A 22,871-nucleotide genomic window follows, 5' to 3' on the forward strand; every position below is an offset into this window, starting at 1 on the left:
ACACGTTACACATTTTCTCATAGATTCCAAACATTGGCCCATGCAAGGCGAACTACATGCTTTACGAACCACTTCATCACGAATTAATATGAGCAAAGGTAACTTATGTTTGTAGTTTGACTGCCGTTGCATAGTTTCCAACAAACAGAAAAACACAGCACAAATTTATAAGGATAAATAAGTTCCTTAATTTCGGGAAGACGTACATCTAGAAATGCACAAATTAGTACACGGCAATTGAGGCATTACTGTAAAGTATCAATTTGGATTGAAAGTACAACCATGCGCAGCATTGAGAGCACCACGGCATATCATGTCAGTCTTTGTTTCTAATGAGGCCTTCTACCTGCTCACACTACTTACCAGTAGGGTCATTAACTAAGCACTGAAAATATCAACGTGAGAGTGTATAAAAAAGGAAAATGGCCAAAAAAAAAACTCTTAGTATGAAGGATGCTGCAGGATCAAAACTAAATACAACACCTTAACTTAAATGTACACAACCCACGAAAATAAGAGATTTCTGTTTGACAGTTCATCGGGCCAACCAAGAAGAATCTCTCTGGACAGCCACCTCTGATCAAGAAAGAGACAAATTGGCTACCTAATCTTCACCGCAATCATGCATAAATTGCCTGTGACAAAACTTTCACTTCCTTCACCACTTCATCAAGGCTGACCTTAAACTTCGCACTTTCTTCTTCACTCACTCCACCTCTGGGTGGGGCTGGTAGCACTAGCAGGCAACTGGTAGGCCTTTTCGTAGAACCTGCACCACCTAAATCCTGCAGGAGAAATGCTAGTAACGTGAACAACGTCCCAGAAAATTGAAGAAACAGAGAGGCACCAAAAAGATCATTGAGCAATATTGGTACACAAACAGACTCATCCGCATGAAGCAGCTAATGACAGTTCACAATCATTGACATGACGAATAAAAACTTTAACACTGAGACATGTATACTTCCACGAATGTTGGAAATAATCGTATGATGGTTGATTTTATCTTTGGTTTCCAGGCCTAGACTTATGATCCATAAACAACTACTTGAAAACAAAAATGCAAAATGTAAGGGTACAACAGACTCTCACCTCCTTGGAAGGAACATATATATAAGGGATGTTGGCATCCTCGCACAAAATGGGCACGTGAGTTATCACGTCAATGGGTGAGATGTCACCAGCAATGATGACCAGACTGCAAAAGAAATGTGGTCAGGATGTCGGAATTGATCAGCATTCAATTAATGCCAATAAAATTTTAAAAACATAGAAATAAAAGTTAAAGTACGCATTGAGAAAAAAATTAACACCAACCTCACGACCAGCATTCGAAGGCCATTTCTAATTAGGACAAAAAATTGGGCCCACACAGGCATGGGGAAGTGAGTACCCTTTCTGCCCTTTTCTGATTGCCTTAACAACCTCCTTGACTCCCCGTTTCAACTGTTTAGACGATGCAGCTGCACGGAACACGCACCAAACATCCCCGAATCATCAGTGGGCAGACATAATGACGTGCAGTGACAACGAGGAGGCCAGGTTCGCATTTCTAAGCAAGCAGTCAAACCCACTGAGAGTTTTCGAGCGAGCTTCCCGAAGGCAGACGAACATATCACGGAGCCGACACACTGACCCAGTCCTCAACTTTTAAAAAGCAATTTCCTCCAAACCGTTCGGACCACGCTACATCACTCCGGTGTGGAAGAGAGGGCAGAGCATTGCGCAGCGAAAAACCCACCTAGAAAAACACGAGCAGTGAAATACAAAGGAGTGAGAGGGAGAAGAGAACGAGAATACCTTTCTTGACAACCTTGAGGGTCTTCTTGGTGAGCTTCTTGCCGGCGAGGGGTTTAGCGATAGGGGACACAGCGAGACGTTTCCGCTGATCCTTCTCTCTCTGGATGCGGTCGTCTTCGCCATCACTAGCCATGGGGGTAGAAATGTGGGAGGAGAGGTGGAGAGTGAAGGTTTAGGGTTTCAGAAAAGGAAGGCACAAGCATGCGCGCTGCAGTCAGAGCAAGGGCATCACCTACAATCAGCCCCGCCTGGGTTTTTATATCCCCTCCCCTCAACTTCCCCCATGCTCACGGCCCCCCTCCTTCCTGCCTCCTCTTCCACGGCCACACGCTCCGCTCCTCTTCTCCTAACCCTAACTGCTGCGTCGCCGTCGTCGTTTCTGCCCTTACCACCGCGCTCTGCTGGGTCCAGCACGGGTCGGCTGTTTTCACCCGGCCCCTTGTATCCGAGAACGGGTTTGAAGGCCCCGCCCAGCTTAAATCATCCTTAGGATGAATCAAATTAAAAAAATACAATATGCACCCATTTATATGAAAAAAATTAACTCTATGAAAAAATTACACCTTGTACATGCATATTTTCTCTATGTAATTCATCATGCACACAACCCATGCATGATTATCTATACCCACTTCTTGACAACACACACCATTTCCACTGAAAACTTCGTGCAACAATCGCATTTGTGAATTGTCTTGGCCAATTCATAAAAACTTCATGTGCAAAGCTTGCTACAAACCCAAATTGTTTATCAAACCAAATTTATCACAACGTACTGTTTCTTGATAGAACAAATGACTTGACTGAATTGTTGTGTTCGTAGACGTAAACTCTTGAAATCACGCTAGAAAGTAGAATTTGTACACTTAAAATAACTGAAGTGAAACTCTATAATTGCCAGCGCAAGTTTTTGCATTTATTAGTACAATTTCAATCAAATTCGCATCCATAATTTTATTACATCAATGCATCGAATTTTCTCCACTGTGCAGCTTTTAGAACGTATTATTGATTTACTCAACAGAATCCTGTATTTCGAAGATCACAACGATTGCGGCAACAAAATTATTTCTTGGTTGAAAGCAACTTCAGACAATATCAAAATAAAATTCAATGTGCAACAAATCTACACTAAACGACGCAAGCAAATGCTTATTGGAAAATAGTCTTTACTTGTTTAAATGTGCAAAACAGCTGATTCAGACTGAAAACCCTTGTAGTGAAAGGCTTTTCCTACAAGATGAGAAGCCTATTAAATTCTACATCTAGATATTCATTTAATTATTTAGCAGCTGGCGCAACACATACTGCAGGATTCCCCCATGTTCAAAGTAGGTCAGCTCAACTTGGGTATCGAAGCGCAGCACACAAGTAAATTCTCTGTCGTCAGCCCTTACGGTAATGTCCATGCCAGGTTTGACATCCTTCAAATCAGGCATATCTATGGTGTACCTCTCAAAACCAGTCAAACCCAGAGAATCAGCATCCTCGCCGTTCCGGAAGCATAGAGGAATCAGCCCCATACCAACCAAGTTGCTACGATGAATGCGCTCAAAACTCTTCGCAATTACGGCTTTGACACCCTGCAAGTAAGAAAGCAAAAAGTGAACATTTATTTCATTCCGAAAGAATAAAAAAAGAGGGAGAAAATACGTAATGAACAATTAAGCCGTGAGCAAATTTATTTTCCTATCCTGACCAATGACACGATACACACTGCTGACATTCTTTATGCCTCACCTGCAGATAGGGACCCTTCGCAGCCCAGTCTCGAGAACTACCACTGCCGTACTCCGCTCCTGCGAGGATGATTGTATCGTGACCCTCTGCCTTGTATTTCTGCAATGCCGAATTTCCCACATTACCCGTCTTGTCCTCTGTCCATATAACGTATCGAAAATGAACACAACCGGGTGCACACAGGAGCACAGTTAGTCTCTTACCTGCGCAGCATCGTAAATGAACATTTTCTCCTGTGTTGGAACATGCAGAGTCTTTGGCCCAACTTCGCCTTTCAGGAATTTGTTGACAATCCGAATGTTGGCAAATGTCCCTCTACCCATTATTTCATCATTGCCACGTCTACTTCCATAAGAGTTAAAATCCCTTCGATCAACTCCACGTTCCATGAGGTACCTCGCAGCAGGACTGTCTTTGTTGATGTTACCAGCTGGAGAAATATGATCCGTGGTGATACTATCTCCGAAATTCAGAAGGCAGTATGCATCCTTGACACTCCGACCACCAGGTGGATCCTTCGTCATGGTCTTGAAAAATGGAGGATCGTGCACGTAAGTCGATTTTGGGTCCCATGCGTATTGAGATCCTGCAGGAGCCTCCAACTTGTTCCACATCGTATTGCCTTCTGTAATAGCTTTGTACGTTGATCGAAACATGTCCGGTAAGACGGCATTTGCGACAACCTGACCAGATGTTCGAATGTCAGTCCATGACAATATCGTAACACTACCAAAAATATTCAAAAGTGCAATCGAGATCCATGCACCAGATCCTATACGTAAAATAATCCTGATTGCAAAAACAACAGGATCGAGAAATTGTCTGTCAATTTACCTCCGCAACCTCATCGCTAGAGGGCCAGATATCTCTCAAAAAGACATTCTTCCCGTCCTTGCCCAATCCAATAGGCTCCGTTTCGAAATCAATGTTCACCTACAAGCCGAAACCCAACGACGAAAAAATAAATTTCCTTGATAACTTACCCAACGTTTCTGAAGTCTTTGATATATATAAATTGAGCTCTACTCAAAACCCAGCCAACAACACAGATTCTAAGCTCATACCGTTCCAGCAAATGCATAGGCCACAACCAAAGGTGGCGAGGCGAGGTAGTTGGCACGAGTCAAGGGATGAACACGCCCCTCAAAATTTCGGTTACCAGACAGCACAGCAGCAGCAACCACATCTGTACAACATACAGCACATCGTATCAACAATTACAACATCACGTAACTGAACATATATCCTTCAACTAGAAGAGGAATAATATTACCTTTCGTGACTTTCGAGTTCAACTAGAAGAGGAATAATATTGCTAGACTGAAACATAGGTATTTAAAACTAAGAACTTTGTTGATAGGTTACACAACTTACAGCGACAACTAGAAATAATCCCACAACAAAAGTGCGACAAATCAAAAGCATACCATTAGCTGCAATGGCTTCAGAAACATCTTCATGAAGATCGCCAGAGTTGCCAATGCAAGTCGTGCAACCATAACCCACCACACTAAAACCTTGCTGATCGAGATACTTGTTCAAGCCGCTGCCAGGTGACATAAAGACGAAATACACTGATCAGAGAAATAATGTGATGGCAGGTAATCGTAAACATGCGAGAGCAGTAGCACAAACCCACTCAAAACTAAAGACAAGGACAATGACAATGAAATGACACACAATAGCAACACGCACACACAAACACTAGATGATTCTAGTATATGTAACGAATTTTAGAAAACCTTGACGAGTCATTTATAACACGATATAAGCCTGGACTACTATTACCTTTCGTGAAGGTACTTCGTAACTACCCCCGAACCTGGTGCCAGACTGGTCTTAACCCATGGCTTGACCTGTCAAAAGGCAAACATAGAAGGGTCAGCCAATGAAACCATCTTGCAGCATGTAGACAGATTCTCTGAAAAAACATTTCAGAACCAACTAAGAATAATTAAAACCGCACAAGCCAAAGCAATCAGGCCAATTTGAAAACAGAATATGCTCTCACATTCATGAGAAAAATCAACGCAGCCACTGACCTCTAGTCCAAGTTCAGTCGCTTTCTTTGCAACGAGACCAGCACCAAGCATAACACTGGGGTTGGATGTATTGGTACAACTTGTGATGGCGGCAATGACCACGCTGCCGTGCCTCAACTCCGCAGGCTTCCCTTCATACGTGAATTTTACCACCTTGTCTTGTTGTTCTTTGGGAATAGCAAATCCCTTAACACAAAGAACGGACATGCTGAATCAGCTACTACTTACAAATTTTCCCCAAAGGATGTTGCTAGACTTACGGGTGTTAGCAAATTTAGACAAAGCATATGATATTTACCTTGAATCCAACCTTGTTGTCCAGACAGGCTTGCCAATCCTGTTTCATATCCTTCAGAGTGACGCGATCGTGCGGCCTGCAACACGAAACGGAATGATGGATTCCTTAATGATCATCATAGAAGCGTATACAATGAAGATAAACATGTTCCAGGTAGTACATGTTATAGAAGACAATGCAACCAGTTATTGATATAACATCATGTCAAAAGTAATCGTAACAAGAACACCCACAAATAGTTATCACACACCTTTTTGGGCCAGAAATACATGGCTCGACAGTGTCAAGATCTAACTCCAAGTGGCCTGAGTATGTGTTGTCTTTCTGAGGATGCGATGAGAAAAGAAGAAAGACGAGAGCAGTCAGCACCAAGTATGAGATTTAAAACAATATCGTTTTAGCATCGTTTTACGTAAACAGAGTAAATGCCATAGACAAAATTCCAGCTTACTTGTAGACTACAAACCCACACCATTATAAACCATACTAGTAAAAATATCATAAATTGAACAAAGCTGACCTTCTCATGGTCAACGAACAAGTTGTTCGCCCGCAGATAAGCTTCAATCTCTTCGACCTGGTGAATCAAATCGCGAGAAAACACACATGTGAGCTTACCCTTCGCTTCACAACAGCAAGAAATTGCACTGAAGATGAAAACAGATATTGTAATTAAGTCCATTTGTCCTTCCAGTAAGCTCAAATACACGTGGAATCGAACTTAAAGAAAATTTCTCACCCTCTCCTCATCTCGTCCGGTCATTCTTAAATAATCGAGTGTAACACGATCAACTGGAAAGAAACCCATGGTGGCACCGTACTCCGGAGACATGTTTGCGATCGTTGCCCTATCGGCCAGGGTTAGCTCTGACATCCCCTTCCCTAACCAAGCAGAAAAACAAACCTCAACATGTTGCACAAAATTCACGACCCAGATCATAAACTAAGAGGAGGGATAAAGCAAACCCGCAAACCAAGAAAATCTACAACGACGACCACGACGACGGCAGCAGATACATACCATAAAACTCCACAAACTTCCCAACCACGCCAAATTTCCTCAGCATTTGAGTTACAGTCAACACAAGATCGGTGGCTGTCACTCCAGTGCGTAGCTTGCCGTTCAGCTTGAATCCCACAACACCAGGCAGAACCATGCTCATGGGCTGCATCAGACGCACATTGCTTTAGTCAAATCCATCCCACATCATCCTTGCAAGCCGTTTCATCTCCCCACCGCTACTGCGATAAATCAATCCTCATAATAGCAGTCGCTATATACCCCAACTAGGCTTGGAAACCAACATGCCGGGCGTAGAACTCTCTAACCTGACCAAGCATGGCTGCTTCGGCTTCGATTCCCCCAACTCCCCAACCCGCTACACCGAGACCATCAATCATAGTGGTGTGCGAATCTGTCCCCACAAGAGTGTCGGGATAGAGGATGCCGTTGCTGTTAAATACAACTCGGGCCAGATACTCCAGGTTGACCTGTAAAACCCAAAACATTCGTCAAGTAAGCCTCACACACCACAGCACACGTTGCAGTCTTAAAACTTCTCAGGCTAGCAATATACAAACTTACAGACCTACAACTGACATACGAACCTGGTGCACGATCCCAGAGCCTGGAGGAACCACAAGCATGTTCTTGAAAGCTGTAGCTCCCCACTTCAGAAAACCAAACCGTTCCTTGTTGCGACTGAACTCCAACTCCATGTTAGCCTGAAGGGCGTTGGGAGAACGGGCAACATCAACCTGCACTGAATGATCGATGACAAGATCCACAGGTACCTGGTCCGATAAAGGGCACACCCAACTAATTACTTTATTGCAGATGATTGTGTTCGCGCCCATATACGTCCACTTTTTTATTTAAGGCAGCATGAGCTATACCCGACTTCCAAACAAGAACTCGATCAAGTAAACAATAAACACGACGACGCGCAGCAATGTAACACAAAAAACATGTAGCGTGAGTAAAGCACAGTAACTCTTGCACGCTAAAAGGTTATGACCCGACTTCCTAGTCGCTGCATCAAGCATAAGAAATATTTTCAAATCATTCTAAATTCATTTAACCACGCATTAAGAGAGGAAAAGACAAATATTACGTCGCCCTAATTACGTTCGAACGTATCTTTATGCGGGCGTCCAGAAGTGTAAATGAAAGAATGTGATACCACTTAGGAGAGAGAGAGAGAGAGAGAGAGAGAGAGAGAGATAAGAAATAACAAAAGTAAACAAATAAATAAATAAAATAGAGATACAGCTACTTAGACTAGAAAGTACGTATTTACCAGAGGATTGATCTTGTCAGGATCGCCACCTAAGCGCTCAATAGCATCACGCATAGCTGCAAGATCAACTACGGCGGGTACTCCAGTGAAGTCCTGAAATGAGGAATAAATCAGTCAATAGTGATCGTAGCACCAACTCTGTTGTTGTGATTAACTGGTTCATAAAATCCTACGAGCAAGAGAAGAAACCCGAGCCAAAAATCAAATCAAACTTAATAAAAGGCAAATAAACAAACAAACAAACAAACAAACAAACAAACAGAAAGCACTTTCAATACTCATTTCGGCGAATAAGTGAACGAGCAATGCGACGAAAAAGAAGCAGGTAAATATAGTGATTTGAGGAACCTGGAGAATAACTCGTGCAGGCTTGAACGGAATTTCGACTTGCTTAGGAGCAGTCACCTTCCAGTCCAAAATCTTCTCAACATCAGCTTCCAGAACCTGGAAATTATCGCAGTTGCGAATCGCCGATTCCAACAAATATCTAATAGAGTACGGCAGTTCATCTGCGCATACCGTGCAGGGTGAAGATTAGAGGTTTCGCGGTTTTATTTTAAGTCTTGCCCATTTTTAAAGCAATGCCTACGTGAAGCGACAAACTACCACCTCCCTGTAGAGTGAACTGTCTGCAGAAAATCCAGTCGAAATTAAGAGCGTGCTGCAGCAACCTCGCCCAATCCAATCCCATCCAATCAAAATCCCAGTCCTGCAGACTACGAGACTGAAGCCAGAGACCTGAATGGCGGATTACTCTTACCAACTCTAGGATCGTTCAGTTTAACAAGGCTGTAGTACTGGCCATAACTGCCTCCGGATGCCTTAGGCAGATCCGTCACCAGGTTCGAAAATGGGTTCTTGGATGCTGCATCAAAACAGAAAAATCAAAACGAAACAAAAATATCTAGTTAGATATTATGTATACTATGTACAGGAGAAAAAATAAATAAAAAGTACAGAGCGAATCGGTTCGGTAGGAGGCAAGAGAGAACCCATGAAGAGAGAGAGAGAGAAGGCGATGCAAGGGGAAGGGAGGAGGATGCACCTGGGGAGGAAGCCATGGTGGAGGGGAAGGGGAGAGGAGAGGGGGGGGGGGGAGAGAGAAGCAGAATGAGAATGGTGACGGAATGGAAGGAGGCAGGGCATAAGAATTTGAGTGAGGAGAGGAAATGCGGTAGGGACCGCGGTGGTGCATGCGAGGAAAGCGGGGGGGCAAAACGGCGTGGATGAGAGCCAGAATGGAGTAGCGGCAGCATAGGTAGGGCACCCTACTACCCCTACGCTCCCAGTGCAGACCATACCATACCCTACCAGACTCTACCCTAGCTTTGCCCTCTCGTGCCGTGCCCAGCACAGGCGAGATACATATGCGAGGCTGACTTGGCGGGCAACTACGTGATGCGAAGCACGCAATAGCATCGTCACAGAAGCAAAGCCCCAGAAGGCGACAACTCAGGCGGCCGATGGAGCTGCTGCATCAGAAGTCGAGGTGGACGAGGTGGGCTGCATCGCCCCCCATCCACCAACAGGCAGTGCAGTCCAGTGCAATGCCTCCATTGGTTGCTTGTCCCCCCCCCCCCCACGGACTCTCACTCTTTCCCTCCCTACCCCTTTGTCTTTCCTTCCTTCCTTCCTTCCTCCTCTCTTTCTCTTCTTCTTCACACAACCAGGCTAGCCTCGTCATCTTGATTGGGATAGAAATTGAACTTGACCAATTCCCATGTACATCTTGCGGTGGTAACCCTGCTGATAATGCTTCTTCTGCATCCCAACTGACTCCCTTTCTTTATTAAATATGTAAATTATATTGATCATATATATATATATATATATATACATATACACTTTTGTTACATCAATGCATCAATTATGTGCCCATCTCTTGCATAAAACAGCTTAAGGGATAAACTAAAGGATACAAAAAAACCATCTCTAGTTGGTTGCATATTTCATTGTTTTTTTCAAAAGTAAAGCTAAAGTGAAGCAATAACTCAACTTTTGATCAAAATCTATTTATTGTTGCTGCAAATTGCCAAGAGCAATACTATAAGATCATTAGTCATGTAATTATTTTGCAAATTAAACTTTTATACCTTTTTTGTAGCCATTAACATGGATTTCAATTAGTTTGTTATATATTAGCAAAAATATGTGTCATCTATTATATAAAATAGTTTAAACATAAGATAAAGAAATCAAAAAGTATTCCTATTAAATGAATAAGGGAATGGATAGATAATAATGTTGAAGATTGTGGTATCTAACAATAAGGATTTTTTCTATCTTTTTAAAAAATAACTCTTATTAATTTTGATTGATCTTTTAATTTGGAGCTTGATGTCACTCATAAATATGGAGATGATTCATTTTTTTTTATTTATATTCTCCCATTTTAAATATGTATATGTATATATAAATAAGTAGATTAATAAAAAAAATTAAAAGTTAATCAAAATAAAGGCTATTTATGATTTTTTTCTTATTATATCTTTAGACTTTATATGTTAGATTAAACTTTTATCTATAATCATATAAATATAGATACATAAAAATTAGTATTACTTTTTTATTTATTAAAAGTTTTTATTTCAAACTTATATCATTAACAATCTTCTTATTTTTTAATTTAAATTTTGGTTAATTTATTCTTTAAATTGTATAAAATGATTAATTACTAAAACTTATAGTTTGAAAAAAAATAGATAAATAGATTTCTTTAAATACTAATTTCTTACTTTTCTTATAAAAAAATATTACATAATCAATACAAAAAATTATTTGGAATGCATATGTTAAATATGAATAAATTTAAATTATGAATTTAAATTACAAGTCCATATCAAAACAAAAAGATATATATTACCTTATACAAGATTCTTTTGATGAATACAAGGTCTAAAATACTTCATCTAAAATATTGAGATAAGAAAATATACAAATTTTGGTGTAATATTATAAAATATATTTGTATTTAAAATTAATTAATTAATTAAAAACATATTTTTGTATGAACTATCAAAAAAGATGACACTATAGAAATAAATTATCTAAGAATTTTTTATAGGTCATAAAAGATTATCTATTCATAGAAGAATTTATCATCATCTATATATATATGAAAGATGTGAATTTTAAAGAAATGTAAGATAATCTTATGTCACTCAAAAAAAATTAAATAGTCACTCCAAGTTTATATAACATTAAATTAGAATTGCTATTGCAAAAAATAAAAAGATTGAAAAGTCTTGAAACAAGACTAAGGATTGAAAAGGTGTTAATATGAATGAAGAAGGCTTCATTCTCACCTCCATATATATTATGTAACTAAAAATTATATAGTGACATTTTGTAGGACCTCCTATACATGTCCAAATTATAAGACATATGTCTTAACTTACAAGGCAAGTTTTCTATGTATGTACCATGTTGCTAGCTTATTCTACAAGTTATCAATATGTGTGATGTGTGGCTAATTTTTTGACCAAGTTTCTAATCTATAAACAAGTATAAAGTCAAAGTTACATCTAGAAGCTTATCTAGAAGTTATTATAAAATTAATTTATTTTTTTAGCTATTTCTACTTTATCATATAGATACTTACTAGAATAAATATGTATATCTATAATATTATCTCCACTTCTAGAAATGAATTCCATGAAGAACACTCATCATATATTGAAAAAATCTAAGATGCTTCAAATTGTATTTATTACATACTTTAATATTTCTTCTATTTGAAGATGGTTGATAAGTTCTCTCAGCTATCGATAGTATCTCACATGAAGGCTAGAAGATCATCCTATTATATGATTATTGTTGATGCCTTCATAACACCTTTCAAATAAAACATTTGGAACATGGTTAGGAGTCATTTCTACCTTTAATAAAATCACCAAACATCAAGAGTTTCTTCCAAAGTTGTGATACCAAATACATTGTATCTTGCCATTTATTCCAAGAAGTACATGTCATTCTTAAGGATATTCATTTCAATTACATCGTCTTAAAGATTGTGGCAATCATAGTATCTTATCTAATAAGTCAACAAATAAAAGCTCTTAAATTAAATGTGTTAGTTATTAATTTTTTTTTTTTTTTTTTTTTTTTTTTCCTTCTTAGCACTACAAATACACAAAAATTAATAAGAAGGATAGGAGTTAGAATGCTATCTTTCATAGATCTTATTTCTTTTATAGCAAAAATTTACTATTATTCATCTTGATTTTGATAGATGTAGTTGATGAAAAGTGTTAATCTTCTTTACTATATTTATAAGATTCTTTAATGGCTTCTATATGCATTCACTAATATCATATCCACACCAATGAATAAGATATTATAATTTATTTCCACGTCTCTTAGAATCTAAGACTTCTTCCACTTCAAACTATTGATTATTATCCATTTCGATAAGTAGTAGTAATATTTGTCTTCTTCTTGAGATAGCTACTGTCTTATATAGCTTAGGAAGAGTCATGTCGAATACAAGATGGATCTTCTTAGACTCTAATAGATGTAATCTATAAGCAATAAGTTTGACTTGTTTACAAATAAAAAATGGTCCAAGCGTACAATAATCTAACTTATTACAAGAGCAACTAGACCTATTAATATGACAAAGTAGCCATATCTTGTTGCTAACATGGAATTGAGGTTGCTTCTTACGATAGACATCTGTGTTGGTATTTTGTTATTTTTGATCATCTTTTAATTATACCATCATTGTTGTATATAACTTAAATAAATGATTCATCAAATCTTCTACCGTAGGATTATTAAGTTTAAAAAAATTAAAATTATGAAATCATGGATGATAACCACAATTAATAAAAAAAGGTCTTTATTGCATAGAATAATGTATAATATTATTATAAGCAAATTTTATCAATGGCAATAAAGTTGTTCAATCATCTTATTAATAATTGATGGTACACCTTAAATACTGCTCAAAAATTTGATTTCATGCCTTGTTTGTCTATTAATTTGAGGATAAAATATAAAATAGTTCTATATCTATCTTTAGAATCTTAAAAGAAGTTTTTAAAATCTTGATACGAATTAAATTCTTTTATTTAATATAATATCTTTGAATAATCCATGATCACAATAAATGTGTCACGAACATACTCATATAAGCTAGTAGTTACATATACAAATAGGTGGAAGTAAGTAAAAGTAGGTAAAAGTAAGTTAATTCTATAGTATTTAATATAGAAGCTTCCTAGAAGCTTCATAGACGCTGCTTTGACTTCATAGGTGTCATTAATTGACTTTTTGGATTAGAAACGTGGTCAACAAGTTGGCCATGTACCACACATGTTGTTAGCTTGAAGATCAAGCTAACTATGTGGCCTACATATAGAAAAACTTGCCTTGTAAGTCAAGGCATGTGTCCTACAAAGTCAACACATATTGGAGGTTCTATAGAACATCGCCACGTAGCCCATAGTTAGATAATATATATAGAGACAAGAGTGAAGCCCTCTTCACTCTTGTCAACTCCTTTCTTGCTTCTAGTCTAGTTTCAAGGGTTTCTAGTTTTCTTGTCTTTTGGCAATAGCCATTCCAATTTCTCTTTCAATATACATACTTGTTTATTTATATTTTGTTAACTTTCTTTGAGTGAAGGCTCACTTGTCTGAATTTCTTTTTTATCAAATTCTTGTCCTTGACAGATTGACAAGAGTACACCTACAATATCAGAGCTTTGTCTAATCTTGATTAAGAGTGGATTTCTCCTTTTTCTTCATAAGATATAAGCATATTAGAAGTTGCGGATTACCCTCTTCTAAACTGATATTGTCCTTAGTATTTTCTTTGTTCTCAAGTCCTCTCTTCTATTTGTCTTGAGCGATATTAGACACCTTCTCTTTTCTAAGTGATATCATGGCAAAACTTGTTGAAATGAAGAGTGCAATGGCACAAATGTAAGAGCAATTGAGAGAGTTAATGCTTGTGATGGATCAACTCAATTTACCACCACAAAGAGTAACAAGATTGGCAGGAAGTGAAGATATAGAAATAGTTGGAGCTGCTTCAACATCTACACCAAATCATGTCCTTTCTCCTATGGTAGAACGCCCTTCCAGTGTTAGAGAACCAAGAATTATCCTACCCGAGAAGTTTGATGGCACCAGATTCAAGTTTTGAAGATTTATCAATCAAGTGCAACTTGTGATTGAATTTCAACCCCAAAGCTATCAAACTCTAGGATCGCAAGTTAGATCCATTGGTACGTTTCTTTTAGGTTCAGCACTATCATGGCTTTTATCTTTTCTTGAACGACGAGATTCAATATTAGATAATCTAGAGGCTTTTTTGGCAGAGTTTTGATCCATCTATGGAGAACATGATGCAATTTGTGTTGCAACCAATAAGATCCGTATTTTACGGCAAGGCAATCGATCAGTAACGTTGTACGCTTCACAATTTTGACAACTTGCAATTGATATCAAGTGGAATGATGCTGCACTTATTAGCCAATTTTTCTACGGATTACAATATGAGGTAAAAAAAATTAATGCTCAACTTATCTGATCCTCAAATATTGAGCCAAGTAATTGATTTTGCTGTGAAGTGCGATTATCGCCTTTTTGAATTCTGATATGAGAACCGTACAAGTGAACCTCAACGTTACTATAATTCAATGGCAACACCAACACCTCTTCAATACATACATTCGGAAGTAGAGGATATGCAAATTGATGCAGTACGTTTCAAACTTCTTACTAAGTAAGAAAAGACTCGTCATCGTCAAGAAGGATTATATTTATATTGTAGAGAACCAAAGCACAATGCTCAACATTGTCCAAAGAAATGACGCAACCACAAAATGAGGAGTATGGCTGTGAAAAAAGACAATATGTTGAAAAACGAGTTTGTCCAGCTACAATAGGGACCGTGCGGTTGAAACCTTGCACAACATCTAGTAAAGGTCCTATTCTCTCCTCAGAGCCGTCTCCTTGTTTTACATTAAATGTTATTTTAGGACCTAAATATTACAAAGCCTCTGTCTTGTTAGATTCAAGAGCCTCAGCGTGTTTCTTAGATGAAGAATTTATTAAAAGATATAGCATATCTTTAGTAAAGAAAACTAAACATATTCATGTAGAAGTCATAGATGGTCGTCCATTGTCTTCTGAAGATATTACTCACGAAACCCTTCCTATAGAAGTAATAATCAATGGTCATAATAGCTTTGTAGTATTTAATATCATTAGATCTCTCTCTAATCCAATCATTTTAGGTTTATCGTGGTTAGAAAAATACAACCCTCAAATAGATTGGATTTCCCGAACTCTTACTTTCCCTAAAAGTATAACTAACAGTGTAGTTAATCAAGTAGAGAGTCATAAGTCCAGTTCAATTAAATCCGTATTTATAGGTGCAAAAGCTTTCTTGCATGCTGCTATGAAAGAATCACCATATATTATTTATGCCACACCTGTTTCTACTGGTGGAAAGACTTCAAGTGGCATTCTAAGCTAATATCAAGAATTTCAAGATGTATTTGAAAAAAAGAATGCGGATACACTCCCGGAACATCGTCCCTATGATTGCTCAATTGACCTTCAAAAAAGAGCACAACCACCATTCGGACCAATCTACAGTTTATCACAAAACGAGTTGATTAAACTCAAGGAGTATATTGAAGAAAATCTAGCCAAGAATTTCATACGCTATTCTAAATCTCCGGTAGGAGCTCCAATTCTATTTGTGAAGAAAAAAGATAGATCATTGCGGATGTGTGTTGATTATCGAGGACTCAACAAGATTACTATCAAGAACAAGTATCCACTACCTTTAATATCTAGACTTCTTGATCAACTGAATCAAGCTAAGATCTATACAAAAATAGATCTTCGGGAGCATACAATCTAGGAGGCATCAAAAAAAGAGATGAATAGAAGACTGCATTTCGAACTAAGTATGGACATTTTGAATACAATATCATGCCATTTGGACTTACAAATGCACCAACAGCTTTTCAACATCTAATGAATGATGTTTTTCAAAAGTTTTTGGACGATTTTGTGGTCTATTATCTAGACGACATCTTGATCTATTCTAAGAATCTAGAAGAACATGAACTTCATGTTTGTCGTGTGTTACAAAAATTAAGAGACGTAGGACTCTATGCCAAGATAGAAAAGTGTGTATTCCATACTACTCAAGTCGATTTCTTAGGTTACATCATTTCAAATGATGGACTTATGATGGATCTTAAGAAAGTTTTAACTATTATAGATTGGAAGATCCCAAAAATAGTAAGAGATGTCCAATATTTTTTGGGATTTGCCAACTACTATCTAATCTTCATTAAGGACTTCTCTCGAGTTATAACTCTACTTACATGTTTGACTTATAAAGACAAACTCCAATGGAATCAAAAAGCGGAAGTTGCTTTTGAATCTTTGAAGACAATGTTTGTTTCTGCACCAATCTTGTATTGTGTTGATTTTTCCAAAGCATTCTTTATGGAAACACATGCATCAGACTTTGCTTTGGGTGCAATTTTATCACAAATGGGAACAGATGACTAACATCATCCAGTAGCCTTTCATTCAAGAAAATTCTCAGCAGCAGAAATCAATTATGAGATCCATGATAAAGAACTTCTTGCAATTGTGGATTCTTTTCAAGAATGGCATCATTATCTAAAAGGTGCTTCTAGTCCAATCATCGTGTATATGGATGACAAGAACCTCGAGTATTTTATGTCAACACATGTATTAAATCGTCGTTAAGCTCGTTGAAGCATGTCTTTATCAAGATTCGAGTTTATTATCACTTATCGGTCAGGAAAACAACAAGGTTTATTCGATGCCTTGTCTAGACGTTCTTATCTTGCACCAAAAGAAGAAGATGTAGCTTTTGAGCAACGAAGAACGGTTCTCTTGAAGCCAGAGCAATTTCATCTTCGAGCAACAAAATCAACATTGACTGTTGATTTAACTTTTCTTAAGCAAGTACAGTGAAGTATGTCTTCAGACCCTCTTATTCATGATATCAAGAATAATTCTTCTAAATCTCATGATCCCTCTAAATTTAAATTCAAGAACAACCTACTCTATTTTGAAGGATGCCTATATGTTCTAGAAGGAAAAGCACGTTTATGTATTCTTCAAGCTCGTCACGACTTCCCAACAGTAGGACATTTTGGATATAATAAGACTTTGGAGCTGATATCTAGGGATTTTCGGTGGCTTCAAATGTAGAAAGTAGCCAAAGATTTTGTACAATCATGTGATGTTTGTTCAAGATCAAAAATGCCTCATCATCGACCTTTTGGACTTCTTCAACCATTATCCATTCTAGAACAACCATGGTCTTTTATTTCTATGGACTTCATCATGAATCTTCCAATCTCAAGTTCTTATGACTCTATATTCGTGATAATAGATTGTTTTACCAAGATGGCACATTTTATACCATGTACAAAATCTATCACAGGTGAAGAAATAGCTAAGCTCTTTCTTGACAATATCTATTACTATCATGGATTATCCAAAGATATTATATCAGATAGTGGAACTCAATTTGTATCAAGATTTTGGCGGACTCTTTTCAAGATTCTAAAAGTGGATATAAAACTATCTTCGACATTCCATACTCAAATTGATGGACAAATGGAGCATGTTAATGAAGTTTTGGAGCAATATTTAAGATATACCATTAATTATCAACAAGATGATTGGACAACTCTTTTGCCATTGACAGAGTTTGCTTACAATAATACGGTACATTCTTCTACAAAACAAATACCTTTCTTTGCTAATTATGGTTATCATCCACGACTTGATACTTTTGACTTTTCAAAAGTTGATTATCCTGCTGCAAAAGATTTGGCGTTTCATTTATCAAAGCTACATGCAACGATAAAGGCGCAGTTAAAAGAGGCTCAAGAATAACAAAAGGTCAATGCGGATGTCTATCAAAAGGAACAACCACCATTCCTCTTGGGTGATAAGGTATGGCTAATTTGTCGCAATATCAAGACCACTCGTCCTTGTGACAAGTTGGACTATCAAAGACTTGGACCATTTTCTATTTCTGCACAAATCAATCCAGTTGCATATCGTTTACATCTATCGAAATCAATGAAAATCCATCCAATATTCCACATGTCTCTTCTTGAACCATACAAGACAGTGGACATACCAAAAAGAAGTCAAGCTCCACCTCCTCCTATAGAAGTGGACAATAATGAAGAGTTTGAAGTAGAAGAAGTCTTAGATTCAAGGCGGCACCGAAATAAATTAAAATATCTTGTTCATTGGTGTAGATATAATATTAGTGAATGCACATGAGAGCCAATAAAGAATCTTGCAAATACAGCAAAGGCGATGGAGGCTTTTCATCAACGACATCCATCAAAATGAAGATGAAAACCTTCTTTATAAAAGAAACAACATCTAGGCAAGATAACATTCTACTTTCAATCCTTATTCGTAGCTTTTTTGTAGTTGTGACGCTCAGGAGATGGAGAACCAACAACCAGCAGATCCGACTCAAGAGCCTTCATTTGTCGACCTGTTGGATGAGACATTACGATTGTCACAACCTTCAAGATGACATAATCGAGATGAAGATCTTCAAGAATGACATGTTCTTCTTCAAATAGATGGCGAGATACAATGCGTTTAGTATCACGATTTGGAAAGAGACTCCCGATGTTTGGTGATTTTGCTAGAGGTAGGAACAACTCCTGATGGTGTTCCAAATATTCTATTCAAAAGAAGTTATGAAGGCCTCAACAATGATCAGATAACTAGGTGGTCTTCCTGCCCTGGTATGGAATACTACCGATGGTTGAGAGGCCCTATCAATCATCTTCGAAGAGAACAAAGATCAGAATATGTGGCGAATAAAATTCATCGCATCATAGATTTCCTCAACATATGATGACCGCTCCTCGTGGAACTCATCCCTAGAAGGGGAGGTAATGTCATAGACATACTCATGTAAGCTAGTAATTACATATACAAATAGGTAGAAGTAAGTAAAAGTAGGTAAAAGTAAGTTAATTCTATAGTATTTAATATAGAAGCTTCCAGATTGCTTCATAGACGTTGCTTTGACTTCATAGGTATGTTTAATTGACTTTTTGGATTAGAAACGTGGTCAACAAGTTGGCCATGTACCACACATGTTATTAGCTTGAAGATCAAGCTAATTATGTGGCCCACACATAGAAAAACTTACCTTGTAAGTGAAGGCATGTGTTCTACAAAGTCAACACATATTGGAGGTCCTATAGAACGTCGCCACGTAGCCCATAGTTAGATAGTATATATAGAGACAAGAGTAAAGCCCTCTTCACTCTTGTCAACTCCTTTCTTGCTTCTAGTCTAGTTTCAAGGGTTTCTAGTTTTCTTGTCTTTTGGCAATAGCGATTCCAGTTTCTCTTTCAATATATATACTTGTTTATTTATATTTTGTTATTTTTCTTTAAGTGAAGGCTCACTTGAGTGAATTTCTTTTTTATCGAGTTCTTGTCCTTGACAAAATATTGTCAAAAAAAAAGTTTAGTTGTTTATATACCTAAAATATATTTCTTACATGATACAAAGTATATCATTTTGATAAAATAATCTATTATCATAAATATAAAATAATAAAATTATAAGACTAGAAGATCCATAAAAAAATCCATAGAAATAAAAAAACCATGGTTGTTTCAAAATAGATAATGGTTGAAGAAGTCTTTAGGATCAAAGATGAAGAGTTTTTGATCTTGAATAGATGTTATATAATTGTATAAAGTCTTTAACTACCTTTTATATTTGAAGTTACTAAAAATCATTAAATATTAACTATAAAATCTTATAATGTCTAGAATATCTGATTGTTAAAAAGTTGTGATGAGCTTAAAAAATAAGTACATATGTTTTGCCTTTGAAAATGTATAATCATCTTTCAAAATGAAGTAGTTTATTTTTGAACTTAAACTTAAAAATATTATGAAACTTAAAAGAATTATTTTCAATATTATGAATAAGAGGATCAAAGTACATACTTGATTGAATTTGTTTGACAAAAGTTGAATCAATAATTAATGTTGATTTTATTTCTTAAAGATGAAAATACTCTGACTTCAAGATAATTATCCTTTATTAATTAAAAATTACATTTCTTTCTTTTGGTAGAAGATAAAAACGTATAGAAAAAGAGTTTAATAAATCTTTTTGATTTTTAGGTTGAAAAATAATCTTGAAATCAAATCTTAATAAAGACATGCTCCAATGAGCTTGACAACAATTCAAAACATATGTCGATATAAAATACTCAAGGTTCTTATAATCAATACATACAATGATTAAACTAAAAGCACTTTTAAAATAATAATACCACTTTTAAAATGTATATACAATTACAAGAAGTTCTTTATTGTACATATTGTAGTTAATTTTGGTTGCTTAAATTTTCTTAGAATAAAAAGCTATTAGATGGAGCTTATTATTTAAATTCATTTATAAGAAAAGTGCACCTATAGCAAAGTTTGATGTTTTTTTTTGTATGAAGAATGCCTTCGAGATGTCAATATGATACATGATTGGTGTAGAAATAAATATTATCTTTAAGGCTTCAAAAGATGTTTTAGTTTCTTTGCTCTACTATACTCTGTCCTTGTAAGTTAAAATTGTAAGAAGAGCCACAACTTGAAATTTTTTTTGATAAAGATTTGGTAATAATTGTCAAATCTTAAAAAACATTGCACATCTATAAAAAAATTTGAAATTTTTTAACTTATAATAATTTGAATCTTCTTAGAATCTATCATAAGATCTTTGTTAGAAATAATATATTCTACGAAGTCAACTTGAATAGTGTGGAATACACACTTTTTAATCTAGTCATATAATCTTACATCTCTTAGTTTTTGTAATACACATTAAACATAAAATTTATGCTCTTCTATAATCTTAGAGTAAATTAAAATATCATCTAAATAGCAAATGATAAAATCTTCAAGAAATTATGAAAAATATCATTCATAAGATATTGAAAAAAGTTTATTGCATTTCAAGTCTAAAAAGCATGATACTATATTTAAAATTTCCATACCTAATTTAAAAAATAATCTTCTATTCATATCTTTCTTTGATGTGGACCTAATTTAATGCTCTTTATAGATCTATTTTTATATAGATCTTTTCTTGATTGATTTGCTCAATAAGATCTAAAATCAAAAGTAAAAAATTTCTTTTTTTGATAGTGATCTTATTAAGTCCTCAATAATTTATACACATATGCAATGATCCATCTTTTTTCTTTACAAATAAGATAGAAGTTTTTATTAAAGATTTTAAATAGAATATGAAATTTTTAGTAAAATTCTTATTAATGTATTCTTTTATTGTAGTCAACACATTCTATGATAAGCTATAAATTGGTCCAAATGATAATTGAGTTCTTTCTTGAAGTTAAGTTGAAAAATCACATGGTTGATGTTTTAGAAGGATATTTATATTTTTCATTTAAAAAAAATCTTAAAAATCTTTATACTAATTAAGAATACCACATAATATCTTTTTATCATTAAAAATAGACATAATGTATATGGCAAAAGATGATCTTTTTTTTAGATGCATACATAAAAGCTCTTAGACCTACTAGTAAAGGTTTGAATATATTAGACTTATTTATTTCTACTGGACTAATAAAATTTTGGATTAAACTACAAAAAAAATTAAGATTATAAGAAATCCAATCTATTTAAGGATTATATTTTTTTGACTACAATAATCCTAAAATAATTGAATTAATAGAAGATCTTATCACATTAAATATTATTATGCTATTATGAACTTTAATTGTTACATCTAAAAAAATACTTTCATAGATAATATTTTCAGAGGACAACAAATAACTATCTATGACTTCTACATGTATGGATTTAATATTCTTGATTAAAGAGCTATATATATATATATATATATATATATATATATAGACAAAGTTTTTTTCTATTAAACAAGTTGAAGCTTTTAAATCTAATTATGTAAAGACTTTGTGATTTTTAGATTATAAATACACATCTATCATAAAATTAGTTGAGAGTTTTGAAGAAAGATTAAAATCTTTACTAGGTATTTTATATAATTTTAGCTACATGATTTCTATTGTAGTTGGAAAAAATCATTTTTCAACATATTATCTTCATTGGCAACCATGCTCCTCACTTTGCGATTGTGCTACTTCTTTGAATAATGTTGAATAGTGTGCTTAGCTTCTCTATTATATAAGCATAAATCCCCTTGATAATGTTGAGTCTATTTTTTTTGCTTTGTAAGAGATTTGAAATGTATTGTATGAATTTGCAACTAATGTTTGAGCTTTAGAAGGTACTTTCATTACTTGATTTATTATTCTCTAGCCAAATAAAATGGGACTAAATTCTTTGAAAGATCTAAAATCCTTCTAGTCTATAGCAACATAAATCTCATTACAAAATAAGACAAAATAAATCAAAACAAAATTGAACGGAACTAAAAAAATTAGAACATGAAGGATAAAAAAAAATAAAAGAAACTAAAATAAAATAAAATCAAATCAAACTTTATTTAAAAAAAAAAAAACCAAAGCTATACGTGACTAAATGTTCCAATTGGCTTCAATTAGTCTTATTTATACTTTGTTCAACTATCTTAGAGCTTTTTAGAATGTTCCTAATAGTGGATCCCACTA

The 22,871-nt window shown here is 35.6% G+C and overlaps 2 protein-coding genes across 2 annotated transcripts; both read right to left on the reverse strand.

Moving 5' to 3' along the window:
• Window positions 1–237: 237 nt before the first annotated feature.
• On the reverse strand, window positions 238–2,017 carry LOC112286644 (H/ACA ribonucleoprotein complex subunit 2-like protein). The gene is made up of 4 exons (XM_024528726.3): window positions 1,801–2,017; window positions 1,394–1,463; window positions 1,093–1,198; window positions 238–785 (listed from the first exon to the last, which is right to left on the reverse strand). Exons 1-4 carry the CDS (start codon window positions 1,931–1,933, stop codon window positions 621–623), a joined length of 474 nt encoding a protein of 157 aa, XP_024384494.1. The 5' UTR covers window positions 1,934–2,017; the 3' UTR covers window positions 238–620.
• A 935-nt stretch (window positions 2,018–2,952) lies between these two features.
• On the reverse strand, window positions 2,953–9,270 carry LOC112286643 (putative aconitate hydratase, cytoplasmic). Its single transcript, XM_024528725.3, has 19 exons — window positions 9,226–9,270; window positions 8,941–9,045; window positions 8,529–8,689; window positions 8,181–8,273; window positions 7,489–7,674; window positions 7,210–7,371; window positions 6,902–7,046; window positions 6,620–6,762; window positions 6,401–6,457; window positions 6,131–6,204; window positions 5,881–5,956; window positions 5,583–5,768; window positions 5,329–5,396; window positions 4,968–5,086; window positions 4,605–4,726; window positions 4,375–4,473; window positions 3,744–4,223; window positions 3,541–3,639; window positions 2,953–3,383 (listed from the first exon to the last, which is right to left on the reverse strand). The coding sequence occupies exons 1-19, from the start codon at window positions 9,239–9,241 to the stop codon at window positions 3,078–3,080; spliced, it is 2,697 nt and encodes an 898-aa protein (XP_024384493.1). The 5' UTR covers window positions 9,242–9,270; the 3' UTR covers window positions 2,953–3,077.
• Window positions 9,271–22,871: the final 13,601 nt, after the last annotated feature.

Source organism: Physcomitrium patens, chromosome 9, assembly GCF_059467195.1.
Source record: "Physcomitrium patens ecotype Gransden chromosome 9, ASM5946719v1, whole genome shotgun sequence".
Classification (NCBI taxonomy): Eukaryota; Viridiplantae; Streptophyta; class Bryopsida; order Funariales; family Funariaceae; genus Physcomitrium; species Physcomitrium patens.

Excerpts from the sequence above, each read along its gene's own strand:
- LOC112286644 (XM_024528726.3), bottom strand. The coding sequence starts at position 1,933 with ATGGCTAGTGATGGCGAAGACGACCGCATCCAGAGAGAGAAGGATCAG. Across the intron at positions 1,464-1,800 it reads CCTCAAGGTTGTCAAGAAAG|CTGCATCGTCTAAACAGTTG; the intron begins GTATTCTCGTTC and ends TGTTCCGTGCAG. Across the intron at positions 786-1,092 it reads TATATGTTCCTTCCAAGGAG|GATTTAGGTGGTGCAGGTTC; the intron begins GTGAGAGTCTGT and ends TTTCTCCTGCAG.
- LOC112286643 (XM_024528725.3), bottom strand. Across the intron at positions 4,727-4,967 it reads TGAAGCCATTGCAGCTAATG|ATGTGGTTGCTGCTGCTGTG; the intron begins GTATGCTTTTGA and ends TATGTTGTACAG. Across the intron at positions 4,474-4,604 it reads CCTATGCATTTGCTGGAACG|GTGAACATTGATTTCGAAAC; the intron begins GTATGAGCTTAG and ends TTCGGCTTGTAG.